Source organism: Alosa pseudoharengus, unplaced genomic scaffold, assembly GCF_046254945.1.
Source record: "Alosa pseudoharengus isolate Yale_2024_CS ecotype anadromous, Long Island Sound unplaced genomic scaffold, YU_APseudo_1.1 YU_APseudo_1.1_scf_3, whole genome shotgun sequence".
Classification (NCBI taxonomy): Eukaryota; Metazoa; Chordata; class Actinopteri; order Clupeiformes; family Clupeidae; genus Alosa; species Alosa pseudoharengus.
The window spans coordinates 820,409-835,408 of record NW_027468718.1 but is presented as its reverse complement, the minus strand read 5'-3'; the positions used below and the strand labels follow the sequence as shown (position 1 = coordinate 835,408).

Here is a 15,000-nt window from a genome sequence, read left to right as displayed (position 1 = left end):
CACACACACACAAGGGCGTCAGTTTGTTTTTAGAAGTGGTGGGGACAATAACCATGAGCTTGAGTGTGGTTTGAAAAGTGCGGGGTACCCTTACGTAAGCTATTCATCCATTCAACGCTGCATTACAATATGCTCAACAGTAGTGTTGCGCCGGTTAAGGTTTTTTAACATCCGCACCCACCCGACCCGTCAGGAGAGTCAATCTGCACCCACTCGACCCTCAAAAATATGCACTGATTAACTACCCGAACCTGACCCGACCCGACAAAAAAAAAACAATGTGCCTATAGCCTAGGCTATCCTTTGCAGTTCATATTGAGGTAGAGACAATGCTTTCTTATTAACTAAACACTAAAACAAGAAGAATTTGCTCTGTAGGATATGCTTCAACAAAAGGCCTTTTCACACAGAGATAACGCTAAATTTGCGGGAATAGGATACGTCTTTTTGCCACAACGTGTGTCTGAAAACGAGGGGAAAATTTGCAGGCCTGCTGACGATCTGTTCACATGATGCGGCATTTTGGGGAGCCAGGAGGCAGGATCAGCTATTAATGTGACGTGCAACAGGGGGCGTGTAGAGTGATAGTCGTAGGCCTTATTATGCGTAGGCCTTCAGATACAGCAGGTGTGTGATTTCAAAAACCATGACGGGAGAACCGACTGCACTTTGGTTAGCTTGCATTTGCTTTGCTGTTGCTTAGAAAGTTAGATTCTTGTGATAGATGTCTTCAAACAATAAAAAGTAATTTGGAAGGGAAATTGAAGAGAAGAGTTGCCCCCTGCGTTGGCCGTGATTCCCCATTGAAAATCAGAGGTTCACAGGCTACTGTGGCCTTGGTCAGTGGCGCCGCCAGCCGTAATCCTGTAGCCTACGCACTTTGCGTAGCCTACAATTTATTCATGAAATCATTCAATATTACAACAATAAAAATAGCTTGTGTGCTGTCTTAATTGAAACATGCTTCACGCACAAATGATAACCTAGGGCAATGAGAATGGACATCTCAACATAAGGATACATTAGAAGATGATGATTGGTGTAAACTTTGTCACACGACGTGATAAGCAGTTCTGGCGCTTAAAAAAGCAACGTTCCATTCAGTCATAAATCATTCAAACGTAGGCCTAGTGCTCGTCATGAAAAGAAAATAGCAGCTTAATATTTTTTCAGGTGTTTAACAGTAGGCCTAGGCGCACTGTTAGCAGTTATGCCGTAGGCAGTGAGATTATTAGGCATTGCATCCTGTCACACTGTTTGGAACATCGCAGTTGAGGTTGATAAGATTCAGTTAATGCGAGTATGGGTCGTCTCAAAGTTTGGGACAACCAAACAGCAGAGTAGGCAAAGCAAATCCTACTTGTTAGGTTACCAATAGCTGTCTTTTCTCTAGGCCTAGGCCTATCGGAAATCGCGACATAAGCTCATTGGTTTCTTTTTTCTTTTCTGTCTTGTTTGCGTGTTGGGTAGTGAAGCGATAATGCATTTAAATCAATGTAGGATAAGAGCCGATATGGCCAGATCTGCTGCTCTGTAAAGGTATTTCTGTCCCACCCAAATTTCCTGAACTACTTGCGAAGTAGCCTATTCATCACATGTATCACACGAAAGAGTTTTTTCTCAGCTTTTAAACGATGTTGGTGGTTAGTTGTTGTGGTAAACGGTTGGCGAGAAAAAAGTAGCCTAACTTTAATTTAATCATATTTTCTGCGCCCGTCTCCCTATTCGTCTATGCATGTCTCCAACTTTGGGGTTCACAATGTGTTTCAATTGTTCAATAGGCCAACATGATTTTATAACAGGCCAAATACAAAATAAATGTTAATATCGCCTAGATATCTGTAAACATTAGCCTACAATCAGAGGATATAGCCTACATATAGGGCAGACCGACGCTCATGAGTTCATGCTTTGTTTTATCGCTGGATTGCAACCGATTGCATTCCGAGCTACAGTCAACTCTAGCAGGCATTAAATGATTCGAGGGTCGGGTGGGTGCGGATCGACGCTCCTGACGGGTCGGGTGGGTGCGGATGTTAAAAAACCTTAACCGCGCAACACTACTCCACACATATCCAGGCAGGTGTGCATGCTGTGAGGATGTCATTGTGTTTAGTGTGTGCTTCACCTCACTGTGTGTTTACTGTGTGCTGAATGTGTTTCACTAATTCATGGATTGGGATAAATGCAGAGACCAAATTTTCCTCACAGGATCAAAAGAGTATATATACTAATATACTTACTTATACTTATTATTTTAAGTTGGCTATGTACAATGTAGCATATTATTGCAAAAAGTAAAAATGGGTTTGCATTCTGTCCCCCCAGCCCCAGATGGCAAGAGGCTGGCGGTCCATTGGGGGCACAGCTGGCGGTCTGCTGGCATGTTGCTCATCGGTTCTCTGGCGGTCCGCTGGCGGGTTGCAGACAAATTGCCCAATATTTTGCCACTATTGGTCTAAAAATCTTTTTCATTTGTTCAGTTATACTCCATATATCATTTTATTAACTTTTCTTAATATTCATGACAAGTTCAATGTAAAGAGATGGTGGTCCAACGGCGGACCACAAGTGGCACGCCACCGGTGTTATACCACCAGCGGTCCACTGATTTTGTATCTGGGGCAATACAATTGGTAATTTTACTACCAATCTAGCTTGCCTCATGGACTCTACTAACGCAAGGGTTTGAGATCGTTGTGCTCCACATTCAAAATCATTTGAGAACAAAAATATGCATTTTCCAGTTGCTGTAAGAAATGTATCTGGGTTTGTTTCAAACAGGAGGACATCACTGGTGTGTAGGACACTCATTGCAATGTTAGATTAGAAAGCTACAAGGCACTACTCCAGAGTGTAAAGAGATCCTATTACAGTTATAAGACACAGGGGTCTGTTGGGACAGAAAAATGTGCCAATGGCAATAAGGTTGTTGATATATGAAATTACCATTATATCACTGGGCACCCTGCTAAATCTTACTAAATATTGCTAAATCTTACTAAATCTTAATTCTAAAACTGATTGGCTGAATCACGTTCAATGCCGTTGTAAATTTTAGCATAAATATACACCTTGACCACATTCCGTTCTATATTATTGCGCTACCATAACTTGATACAAATGTTAAAGTAGCTTCGTCTCGACGTTGCTTGGCAACCATTCAGATAGAGGAAATATATTTATTGGAGGAAGAATGATTATCTATGAATAAATCGTTACAATTCTTGTTGCTGTGCCTTATTTTATGAAATCCTGCCAGATATGTAGTAACCGTTTTAGAAAAGCAACAAGCCACTCTTGGGGCTTAACTATATGCATGTGACAATAAACTTCCTTGTATCCTTGTAACAGAAAGTCCAGCAGCCAGTTGCAGAGGGAGGTGCTGAATCCTAGCTTGTCCAGTTTGCTGATGAGTTGTTCTGGTATTATGGTATTGAATGCTCCACTGAAGTCTATGAACAGCATTTTCACATATGAGTCTTTATTGTCCAAGTGGGTGAGGGCTGGATGGAGGGCAGAGCAGATTGCATCCTCCGTGGATCGTTTGGCTCGGTATGCAAACTGGAAGGGGTCCAGGGTGGGGGGTAGGGTGGCTTTGATGTGTGACATGACTAGCCGTTCGGAGCACTTCATGATTATGGGTGTGAGTGCTACAGGACGGTAGTCATTGAAGCATGATGGTGATGATTTCTTTGGCACGGGTAGGATGGTGGCAGTTTTGAAAAGTGATGGGATGACTGCTTGCTCCAGAGAGGTGTTGAAAATGTCTGTAAAAACATCCTTCAGCTCTTCTGCACAGTCCTTCAACACTCGTCCTGGTATGTTGTCTGGGCCCGCTTTGTGTGGGTTAATGGTGACTAGTGTCCTCTTCACGCTGGCAGAGGACAGGTACAGGGGTTGGTCGTGGGGGGGAGGTGGGGGTTTTTTTTGTGGGTGAGTGTCATTTTGTGCTTCAAAACGGGCGAAAAAACTGTTCAGGTCATTTAGCAGAGAGGTGTTGTTGGCGTGGGCTTGTAGTCAGTGATGGCCTGTATGCCCTGCCACAGGCTCTGTGCGTCTCTGCTGTCTTTGAAGTGTGTTGTTATTTTGTCTGTGTAATCCTTTTTTGCCTTCCTGATGCCCTGGGACAGGTTAGCCCTCGCTGTTCTTAGGCCAGCTACATCTCCAGCTCTGAAGTCTTTGTCTCTGGCCCTCAGCAGTCTGTGGACGTCTCCTGTCAGCCATGGCTTCTGGTTGGCCCGAGTGGTGATGTGTTTTATTTCTGTAACATCATCGATGCATTTGGTGATGTAGGAGGTCACAGTGTCTGTGTATTCCTCAATGTCAATGTGGTTGTTGTGGGTGGCAGCTGTTTTGAAGATATCCCAGTCTGTTGTTTCAAAGCAGTCCTGAAGTTGTGAGACGGCCCCCTCCGGCCACACTCTCACCTCCTTCAGAACTGGTTTGGTGACTTTTGCTCTTCGTCTGTATCGGGGCAGCAGCAGGATGCTAATGTGGTCTGACTGTCCGATGTGGGGGAGGGTTTTGGCTTTGTAGGGGGTGCAAACAAGGTCCAGCAAACAAGGTCCAGGGTGTTTTGTCCTCTTGTTGGGAAGTTTACATGTTGGTGAAATTTTGGTGGTACAGTTTTGAGATTGGCGTGATTGAAATCTCCAGCGATGATCGTGAAGGCATCCGACCGATGTACACCACGACCAGCAGAATCGCGTTGAATTCCCTGGGGAGGTAGAAGGGTCGGCACTTAATGATCATAAACTCCGCCAGTGGAGAGCAGTGTCTATGTACTACCGTAGCGTCTCGGCACCAAGCATCATGTGTGTAAACACAAACTCCTCCACCACGTTTTTTGTCTGCTAGGGCTCGGTCAGCTCGATAGCACGTTAGCTGCTCCAGGTGTATAGCAGAGTCGGGGATGTTATCGTTGAGCCATGATAGTTAAGATTACACGATTGACATGAAACATAACATCAGCGAATCATGAATCTGAAATTATGCACGTCAACTGTCTCTATGACAGGAGAATTTATGACCGTCACTTAGAAGTGAAACCCAGCTGGACGCACAGTTCGTCTGATTTGTCTACCCACGTGATGTAAACATGTGTAGCTTTAAAAAAAATCTGTTGTAGGCTACTGTGCTTGTAAATGATATACTTTATCTAACTAAAACCTTTTTCTATGTTAGGTACATCATTCCTACAGCTTGAATGAATCACCTCTGACAACGTGGGTTGCTGTGGAAAAGGAGGGACTGATTTGATTTGGCCACTGCACCTGTATGGCCGGGTTAGGTGAAGTGTGCTCACATGTAGTGTACATCAGGAATCTGTAAGAGACTGTATGTACATGCACAGAAGTTGTTTGCAGACTACTGATCTTAGTGTTTTGAATTGGAGGTGGTGTCTGCAAACAGGAACTGGCAAAACGCAAGCGTGCACAAAGAAAACAAATGAAAAGTGCTGTTAGACAGACAATTACAGATTTATTCAGTAAATAAATAAAATGCACATACATAGATACATAAAACAGATGAATACAAATAAATACAATGCACAACGGTATTTAAAGTGAAAATGTAATACATGTATTATTGTAATATACAAAATGTCATATATTCATTATTATTATTATTTACAGTGTGTGTTTGTATAAATAAATCATTGCATATTTACATTGTATTATTGTAGTATTTAACCAGAAGGAATGATTGAGGGTGCCACATTTGTAAGGGCACAACACACATGGACTACTTTGTCTAAAACTGTTGTTCGGCCTCCCCATCCAATAAAAGGGGGATATGAATATGACTGTTCCTTGTGGGGATATGTCTATTAGGTATTTCATGGTGTGATGATGTTTATAGGCCGAATATGTTTGTGCTCTTGCTTCTAAGTCTTTGGGTTTTTCTATACAAATTTCGAAACAATAAATTATGCAGGCACATCTAGGGTAAGTTTGTCTAAATATCATGGGCATTGACAGCCGAAGCTCTTCTCTCTGTGGCCAAAATAAAAATGATGGGACAAGCTTTCCATGTCTTTCTATGTTATTGCCACACAAGGTTTTGGGTATTTTCAACATTGAGTCCTGTAACGTTAGTTCCAGGTCTTTCTAGTAACCATCAAGTCTGTTAGCAAGCTAGCTGCATAAGGGACTAGGATTAGCTAAATTGTGTGAAGCAGAGAAGTTTTTTTTTTTTTTTTAATAATCAAGCACTAATAATTCCTCCGTAAATAATCTAGCTCTACTGTTGGGTCATCTCTGGTTCTCATTGAAAACCATAGATATCACAAACCTCAAAACAACCTATCACACAACTTTTGTTGTTGTTAGCAAAAGACGACAGCTCTTAGCCTAGCTTAGACTCATAACACAAACAGCTGACTCGCGGAACCAGCTGGTGGTGTTGATTGACGAAACTACAGGGTAACTTAAGACACGATTAATTACATGATCATACACCTATTGTATTCAAACAAATGTTGAAATTACCTTTGATGAAATGATCACTGCAGACGTGTAGGGCCTATACTGTGAAGGTTGCCAGGTCCCATTTCCTGAAACGATTTCACGTGTGATAGTCTGTATCCATAGTTGTCTTCTCTCTGAATTCTCCTTATCAGATCCGGTGTTGTGTGCCTTCTGGTTTCTCCACCTACTGGTTTCCTTGCGCGTGCATGCGCTGCAGCAGTTGTCAGACATTCACAAACAAGTTGTTTTTAGGCGGTTTGAAGTCGCTTTTCATATACGCCATGAGCGCTCGGCTACATTACAGCCACTCGGACAAAAGACGTAAAAAAATATATGTTTTGAAAACTAGCATTAAACTGGATTCGATACCGCAAAAGCAATACATGCACGATTCTCTCCAGCCTGATTCCCTACTCCTTGAGCCAACTAATACCTGGCTGTTACGCGATACAATTAACTATTGTAGGCTACCATCAATTAATAACATAGGCAACACCCAGGTAACATGTTGTCCAGGCTATCTGAAACAAGTGGTTGCCCTTCATCTAAAACAACTGGTTACCTTAGGCTGCTATACGGCCGTCAGTGCACTGTGCACAGTATGCTACTCTTTGTGGTTGATCAAATAAAAATAAAATATGTATTTGGTGATGGCGTTATTGTAGGTCTAGTAGTAGTAGCCTAGTAGTAGTCTAGTAGACCTAAATTCTTAGAAATTAAATGGTACGACAGAAGAAACGATCTACATTTTAGCGCACCAGACCGCGATGTCTTCAAGGGTTGATTGAATGAAGGGAGTTTGCAAAAATTAGCGTATTTTTCAAGTCAATAAACATTCTTACGAATGTCTTTGTCAGGGAACATTTGACTTTTCAAAACCATAGGCCTGATAGTCGCTCAGACAAGGAGTTAGGCTATAAGATAAAGGCAATACCATTTGTGTCACCTAATGCAAGACAAAATGTTGCTTGTGTGGTTAATTAATAGGTGATTGATGACGGTTTTCAGCGAATTGGAGTGGCTCAAAGAGATAATGCGCTGAATAGGTCGGTCTGGTTCATAGGTGTGCGTATTTGTTGCAGGTTCGAATCTATTTTAATGCTATAAAGTGCAAAATTATAGCCTTTATTTTACATGTATTTTGTACGAGTGATTGTAGTGTAATGACCATGGGATAGATATGAAATGCGACTTCAAATCCGCCGAAAACAACTTGTTTGCGAATGTTTGACAACTCCTGCAGCTGTGGTGAGCAACGCGAGCACGCGCAAGGAAACCAGTAGGTGGGGAAAACCAGAAGGCACACAACACCGGTAAAAACATAACCCCGGCTTATCTCCTCGGCGGTTAGTGCATCCAATCGCACAACAACTATCTGGCATGTTATTTACACCTCAAAACACCAACTTTTGTATAGTAAAACTGGCGACGTCCTGGTCAGATCCTAGACTAATTTACTGGATTTCGTTGCTGGAGAACGACGTTCTTGCCCGCCAGCCAGTGGTTGTGACGTCACGTGCAGCTTGATGTGTCATACAGACTAATCAAACTGAACAGTAGGATTTTTAAGCATTACAAAATTAAATACCGCTTTTATGAAACCACAAGACAATTCAGTATCGCCTTAAAAACTCAATACCATGTCACTCAGAGCCACAGTAGAAACAATCAGTTATTTTATTAGTAAATTCATTAACAAACGTGTACATTTTCATCAACTACCTGTGCTTCATTCCAAAGTCACTAAGCATTAATCACATTCTGTAAATACTATGCAATGCAAATGAACTTATGAATATTAATCAATCCCACTCATGAATATTAATCAATCCCACTCATGTAGCAGAGCAGATGAAGGCCCATGGAGTGGCATGGCACTGTGTGAGTGCGCCCTCTAGTGCTGAGCTGGGGGAGCAGCACGCCACACAGACCAGAAGCTGCCCTCTGAATTCACCACCAAGGCAGCGAAGTTCACGTTCACATTAAATCCCTTATAGACATACGCTTCATATGTGTGTGTGTGTGTGTGTGTGTTCTAGAACATTTGTATGCATGTTAGGTCTGTCTGTATGTAGGTCTGTCCCCATAAGGCCTCGGTGTATCGTCAGTAATAAAGCAGGAATGGATCACCAGGAATGGACACCCCAAGCAAAGACGCTCTGTTGTGTAAATTAACCAAATGATTGGAAGTGAATTGTGAAATACTACCCACACTCCCCAGCTAAATCTCCTCCACCCAAATACCCCCCTCCAAATACCCTCACCCCCAAATACCCCTGTACTGTCAATTAATTACGGCCAACCAAAGAATGACCAGCAGAGGAATACACTCTTAAGATTCCAATTCATGGAATGACTAGGAGAGGAATACACTCTTAAGATTCCAATTCATGGAATGACTAGGAGAGGAATACACTCTTAAGATTCCAATTCATGGAATGACTAGGAGAGGAATACACTCTTAAGAATTCCAATTCATGGACGGAATAAAATCAGCTGTTTTAGGATTCCACTTCATGGACGGAATGAAATTAACTGCTGATGGGGTTCTACAGTGTGGGATGGAACGCTGGTGGGGTTCTACTGTGTGGGATGAACTGCTGATGGGGTTCTACAGTGTGGGATGGAACGCTGGTGATGGATGCAGTGTGAGGGTACGATGAGCTGGGTCTCCATGGTGATGGATGGATGAGGGTTAGATGAGCTGGGTCTCCATGGTGATGAGCTGGGTCTCCATGGTGATGGATGGATGAGGGTTAGATGAGCTGGGTCTCCATGGTGATGAGCTGGGTCTCCATGGTGATGGATGGATGAGGGTTAGATGAGCTGGGTCTCCATGGTGATGAGCTGGGTCTCCATGGCGATGGATGGATGCGGTGTGAGGGTTAGATGAGCTGGGTCACCATGGTGATGGATGAGCTGCGTCTCCATGGTGATGGATGCGGTGTGAGGGTTAGATGAGCTGGGTCTCCATGGTGATGGATGAGCTGCGTCTCCATGGTGATGGATGCGGTGTGAGGGTTAGATGAGCTGGGTCTCCATGGTGATGGATGAGCTGGGTCTCCATGGTGATGGATGAGCTGGGTCTCCATGGCGATGGATGGATGAGGGTTAGATGAGCTGGGCCTCCACGACGATGGATGGCCCCTCGATGTCGGCTTTACTCTGAATCATCCGCAGCTCCAGCTCAGCTGCAGTGGGCCGTCTCTCCACCGCCACCGCTGAGAGAGAGAGACACACACACACACACACACACACACACACACACAGAGACACACACACACACACACACACACACACACACAGAGAGATACACACACACACATCGGTTTCAGTCTCTGAAGGTGCAGGTCACACACACAGCGTTGAACCAAGAGGGTTGATGAACACAGGTCACACACACACACACACACACACAGGGTTGAACCATGAGGGTCGGACAAGACACACAGGTCACATCTGAATTCAGTGCCTGAGAACTTTAGGGCCTTGTAGGAATTCTTGACCCTCAGAAGTGAATGGCATAAAAGACGCTGAATTCTGTAGTGTGTGTGTGTGTCATAAAAGACGCTGAATTCAGTAGTGTGTGTGTGTGTGTCATAAAAGACGCTGAATTCAGTAGTGTGTGTGTGTCATAAAAGACGCTGAATTCAGTAGTGTGTGTGTGTGTGTCATAAAAGACGCTGAATTCAGTAGTGTGTGTGTGTCATAAAAGGGCTGAATTCAGTAGTGTGTGTATGTGTGTGTCATAAAAGGGCTGAATTTAGTAGTGTGTGTATGTGTGTGTCATAAAAGGGCTGAATTCAGTAGTGTGTGTACAGTGGGTCCCAGTTAAAAATTGACACTTCATTCACGATCATGGTGAATGGTGAAATGTAAGTACAACTGCAGCCGCTTGGGGGCAGCATAGTCCGCTGTGGAGTTCCACGGTCAAACCAGACGGCGCATTCGACAGCAAGGGCTGTGATTGGCCGAGTTTTCAGTGCGTTTCTCTGTGTTTTTAGCAGCCCCTGCAACATGCTAGTCCACTGTAGCCTAAGCCTTGTACATAATGTTAAACATAGTTTTGGATTCAGTGGCAAGATTTCTTGATTGTACAGTGCCTGTCTCTCAGTAATGTTTTAAAATGAGAGCTTCGTCAGCTGGCAGTAGGCTACTTTGTCGGTAGTCATGAGAAGTTCGCTTGCTAACAGAACATAAATATGCTGCCCAGAAACCTTGTGAATAGTTCTGATTTTTTTTACTACACTAACGAGGTTGAAATATAGCCTTTGCCTACAGCATCTCCTTAACAGTAATGTTAACAAAATAACAGCATTCATATGACAAAGAAAAACGAATTCGGTCACTCAAGACTGTGCCACAGCAACCAGTGTAGGCTACAGTCCTACCCAATAGGCCTACTCGAAGCAGATAGCGTTGTCTGACGGTCGAGTGGGTTAATGCGCGTATTTCCAGAACAGGTCTGCAACTTTCAGGCAGTTCTGAGTTCGAATCTAGACAGGAGCAGAGCCATATAAAGGCCTAGGCCTATTGTTATCATTTTTTGCAAGGTGTTGCTCCTGGCAATACTTGTTTATAAGACGTGATTAGTTGATAGCTGTTTTTGGGACACGTTAAACGTTCTTTATAATGAGTGCATACGGGGAGTAAAACGACTGTTACGCGCTGTTACAACTATAGGCTACAATGATTGCAATACAAAAATATGCGCGTGTTAGTTTAGTTAGTTTTGTGATGTTTTGCACTTTTGCCTCATGTGTTTTCAGGTTTGAGGGCTTTTTTGGCAAGATTGACCTTGACTCAAATGATTTTAGAAATATTTAGCCAAAGCCAAAAAGTGTTAGAGAAGGAGAGACGCCGGTGCAGCTCAGATGTCTTCTTAATTTTCTTTATTCTTTAGTAAAAGGTGCAGAACATTATTAAACTTTGACTAACGTTTCGATGTTCGTTAGTCAAAAACATCGACACATCGAAATGTTAGTCAAAGTTTAATAATGTTCTGCTCCTTTTACTAAAGAATAAAGAAAATGAAGAAGACATCTGAGCTGCACCGGCGTCTCTCCTTCTCTCTAAAATATCTGTCCTGGCCTGGTTGCACCGGATTGTGGCCAAACGACAGAATCGCGGAGAACCCTCCTTTGTCTACCAAAAAGTGTTACTTTGTGCCCCGCGCTCCCCCACTGCTTGTGAAAGAAGGGGATGGGGGAGGGGGGCATAACGTGAAAAAGCTTAATGTCACAAAACGGCAACGAGTCGTTTTAGGCTACAGGCCTTCATAATGGTAGGCTACAGGAAGTGGGGGGAGGGTATGGGATGACCAGAGCCGTCATCTATTGTCTTTCCAGGCACACAGCTCATTATATAGCCTATCGACTGCCTTAACAGATAGGCTTTGCTCTTGGGTTTGGCCTTACAGCGAACTTAATGCTCTTGTTGCTTGCAGTTTGTTAAATAAAGTGATGCAGATTACATTATTTATTTCTGATTAATTGCGTCTTTTGATGTATTTTGCAACATTTGCTTGTTAGGCTGGGCTACTGTCAATGTCCTGTACAGGTCAATGTTCAACAATTGCTGGTGTAGGCCTAGGCTATTAATCAATTAGGGACTGTTCGTTATTTATTTAATTAAGGGGCTACCGGAGGAGTTTTGGGAGCGTTAGTCAAAAAAGACGTGACCCTCCCTCGCCAGCAAGAATTTTTTCTATGACCCTCCAAAGTGATTGATAAAAAACGCATGACCCTCCCCAGTCCCAACAATTTATTGATGCCTTAGGCTACTGGGTCAATTTGGGAGCTTGCATGCTACGACTCCTTCCTTGAAATGCCTTGAAAAGGCTGTCGTTTGCACAATTTCACAAATAATCACCGGGACCGAAACAAACCTGTCAACTTTTCCCGGGTTTATCGCGTATTTTAACTTTTTCCTCGCTGTCTTAGGGGGAGCTGCAGGGCCGTCGCAAGGGGATGCGAGGCCCTGTGCGAACTTGACAGATGCAAGGCCCTTTTCACTTACGTGCATGAAATCATGCGATAGCTTACTTTACACATAGCCGAGGCTACCGTCGGTGTATTTTAATAGTAGCCTAGTCTAATAAGCTACACCAGCTTGCCTTTAAGAGGGGAAATTCAATTGTATAGCCTATAACATTAGCTGAGTCACATATTTGGCCATATGGTGTTTATCATAGGCTACATCACGAAACCAAATAGTGTAACAAAGGCGAACACTTTAACAGGGGGAATTAATTGGGCATGAATCATTGTGCTGAACGGTATTTGTCAATGAGCAGAAACACACACGACATTCAAACTATTGATAAGATGTACTGGTCTGTATCTATAGGCTAACATTGGACAAATAAATGACACTGACTCGCCATATCCTGACTCAGGAAAAAAAACATTTTCTTGCTTTGCCGCAAACTCAGCAATGAAATCATAGGCCAGTTTGCAGGTAGCCTAACGTCTTTTTCATAGAAGGGAGAGCCCAGTCTCTCCTGTGACATGGAGGTGCGCAAATAGTTTTTAATAGCCTGTTCAACTTTGAAAAGCTTCGTTCACCCGATGCCAGTCACTGATCGCAATTTCAAAGTTCGGAAAGCTTCATCTTTTTAAGTTTTAAGTGCAGTGGCCCCTATCTGCCCCCTTTGGAATTATATCTCGAGCCTATTATAAGGTCCAGTGCGTTATATCCTGGGATTCGGACGTGCTCAAAAAGAAAAGAAAAAACACTTTTTTATAGATGGTTATGAGGAGCAATGTGAGAGAGAAATTTGATGATCATTGATCGTTGTTTTGGTACGTTAAGCCTTTTCCATAGGCGTCAGTGAAGGAGATTGAAGAATGACCATTTTTTTATACGAAAATATTTCTTAACTACAGAAACTCAGTGTCTAAAAACTCAGTGTCATTCAGACTCAACCCTCTTGTTGTTTTATTGGGGGCCAAGCAGCGAAGCTGCGAAGGCACCCATTGTGTTTCTATGTTTTCTTATTATTACGCTTCCGCCATTGAAGTCTATGGCAGCCCATAGAACCGTCTGGTAAAAAGTTGTGAAATTTGGCACACTGATTGGGGACAGTCCAATGATTAATTTCACCAAGATTCATGCCGGCACCTCCCGCGCTCTAGCGCCACCAACAGGCCAAAGTTGGACTTGCGTTCACGCACGTAACTTCTGACCTGTTGACCCGATTGTCAAAAATGAGGTATCGTCGGAATCCTTGGACCAAGCCGAGTTCAACGCACCCTATCCATTTTCCGCCATGATGGATTTTCCGCCATTTTGGATTTCATCAAAATCACTTAAAACGTATCAGAGGTCACAAATTTTGTCCGATCGACACCAAACTTCACAGATATCATCTACAGACCATGCCTCATTAATGCATTGCGTTTTGTCTTCGGAACTATAACCGTTCGCGCGTAACAGCCAATCGAAATTTGCGGCAAAGCCACCAAACAGGAAGTGAGCTCATATCTCAGCAACCCATTGATCTATCATAACCAAACTTAGTCCATGGACTCAGGACCCAATCAGGGGGACGCTCAAGAAATCTGGTGACCTTTGACCTCTAGGGGGCGCTGTAATTAAGAAACATGCCTTTTGGCCTGTAGCAGCAGTTGTGCTTAGAATTAAAACGCACTAGTGGTGTCTGGTACTACTGTTGAAGGTCCTTAGGCCGACACAAGCCAACTTGTGATGTCATCATAATTGATTCGGCCACTATATTGGATTTAATCAAAAACACGTACAAGTTTTCGGAGGTCACAAATTTCAGCGGATCCTCACCAAAATTGGCAGAGACCATCTTCAGACCATGCCTTATCAGTGCGTTGCTTTCTGGAAAAATTGACAGAAGCATTCGGCTGTAACAGCCAATCGAAATTTGCGGCGAAGCCGCCAAACAGGAAGTGAGCTCATATCTCAGCAACCCTTGCATGTATCAAAGCCAAACTGGATGCATGGACTCAGGACCCAATCCGGGGGACACTCGAGAAATCTGGTGACCTTTGACCTCTAGGGGGCGCTGTAATTAAGAAACATGCCTTTTGGCCTGTAGCTGCTGTTGTGCTTACAATTAAAATGCACTAGTGGTTTCAGGTAATACTGTTGGACGTCCTTAGGCCAACCCAGGCCAACTTGTGATGTCATCATAATTAATTCGGCCGCCATATATGATTTAATCAAAAACACATACAAGTTTTCACAGGTCACAAATTTCAGCGGATCCTCACCAAAATTGGCAGTGACCATCTTCAGACCATGCCTTATCAGTGCATTGCTTTCTGGAACAATTGACAGAAGCATTCGCCCGTAACAGCCAATCGAAATTGGTGGCGAAGCCGCCAAACAGGAAGGGAGCTCATATCTCAGCAACCCTGCCATGTATCATAACCAAACTTACTACATAGATTCATGACCCCATTAGGAGGATTATTTTTGGATGTGAAACTGATAACAACATGTTCCATCCAGTTCATTCTAATGCGTGCGTGGAAGGGCGGGGCGGGACGGGCAG

At 43.4% G+C, this 15,000-nt stretch overlaps 1 protein-coding gene across 1 annotated transcript in view; it reads right to left on the bottom strand.

Moving 5' to 3' along the window:
- Nucleotides 1-8,159: 8,159 nt before the first annotated feature.
- The window catches only part of pdxka (pyridoxal (pyridoxine, vitamin B6) kinase a), a 52,173-nt gene continuing 45,332 nt past the window's right edge, over nt 8,160-15,000 (bottom strand). Inside the window, exon 11 of the mRNA XM_076262896.1 lies at nt 8,160-9,694. Within this exon, the coding sequence (XP_076119011.1) occupies nt 9,585-9,694 (110 nt within the window). The 3' untranslated portion in view covers nt 8,160-9,584. The remainder of the gene's footprint in view (nt 9,695-15,000) is intronic.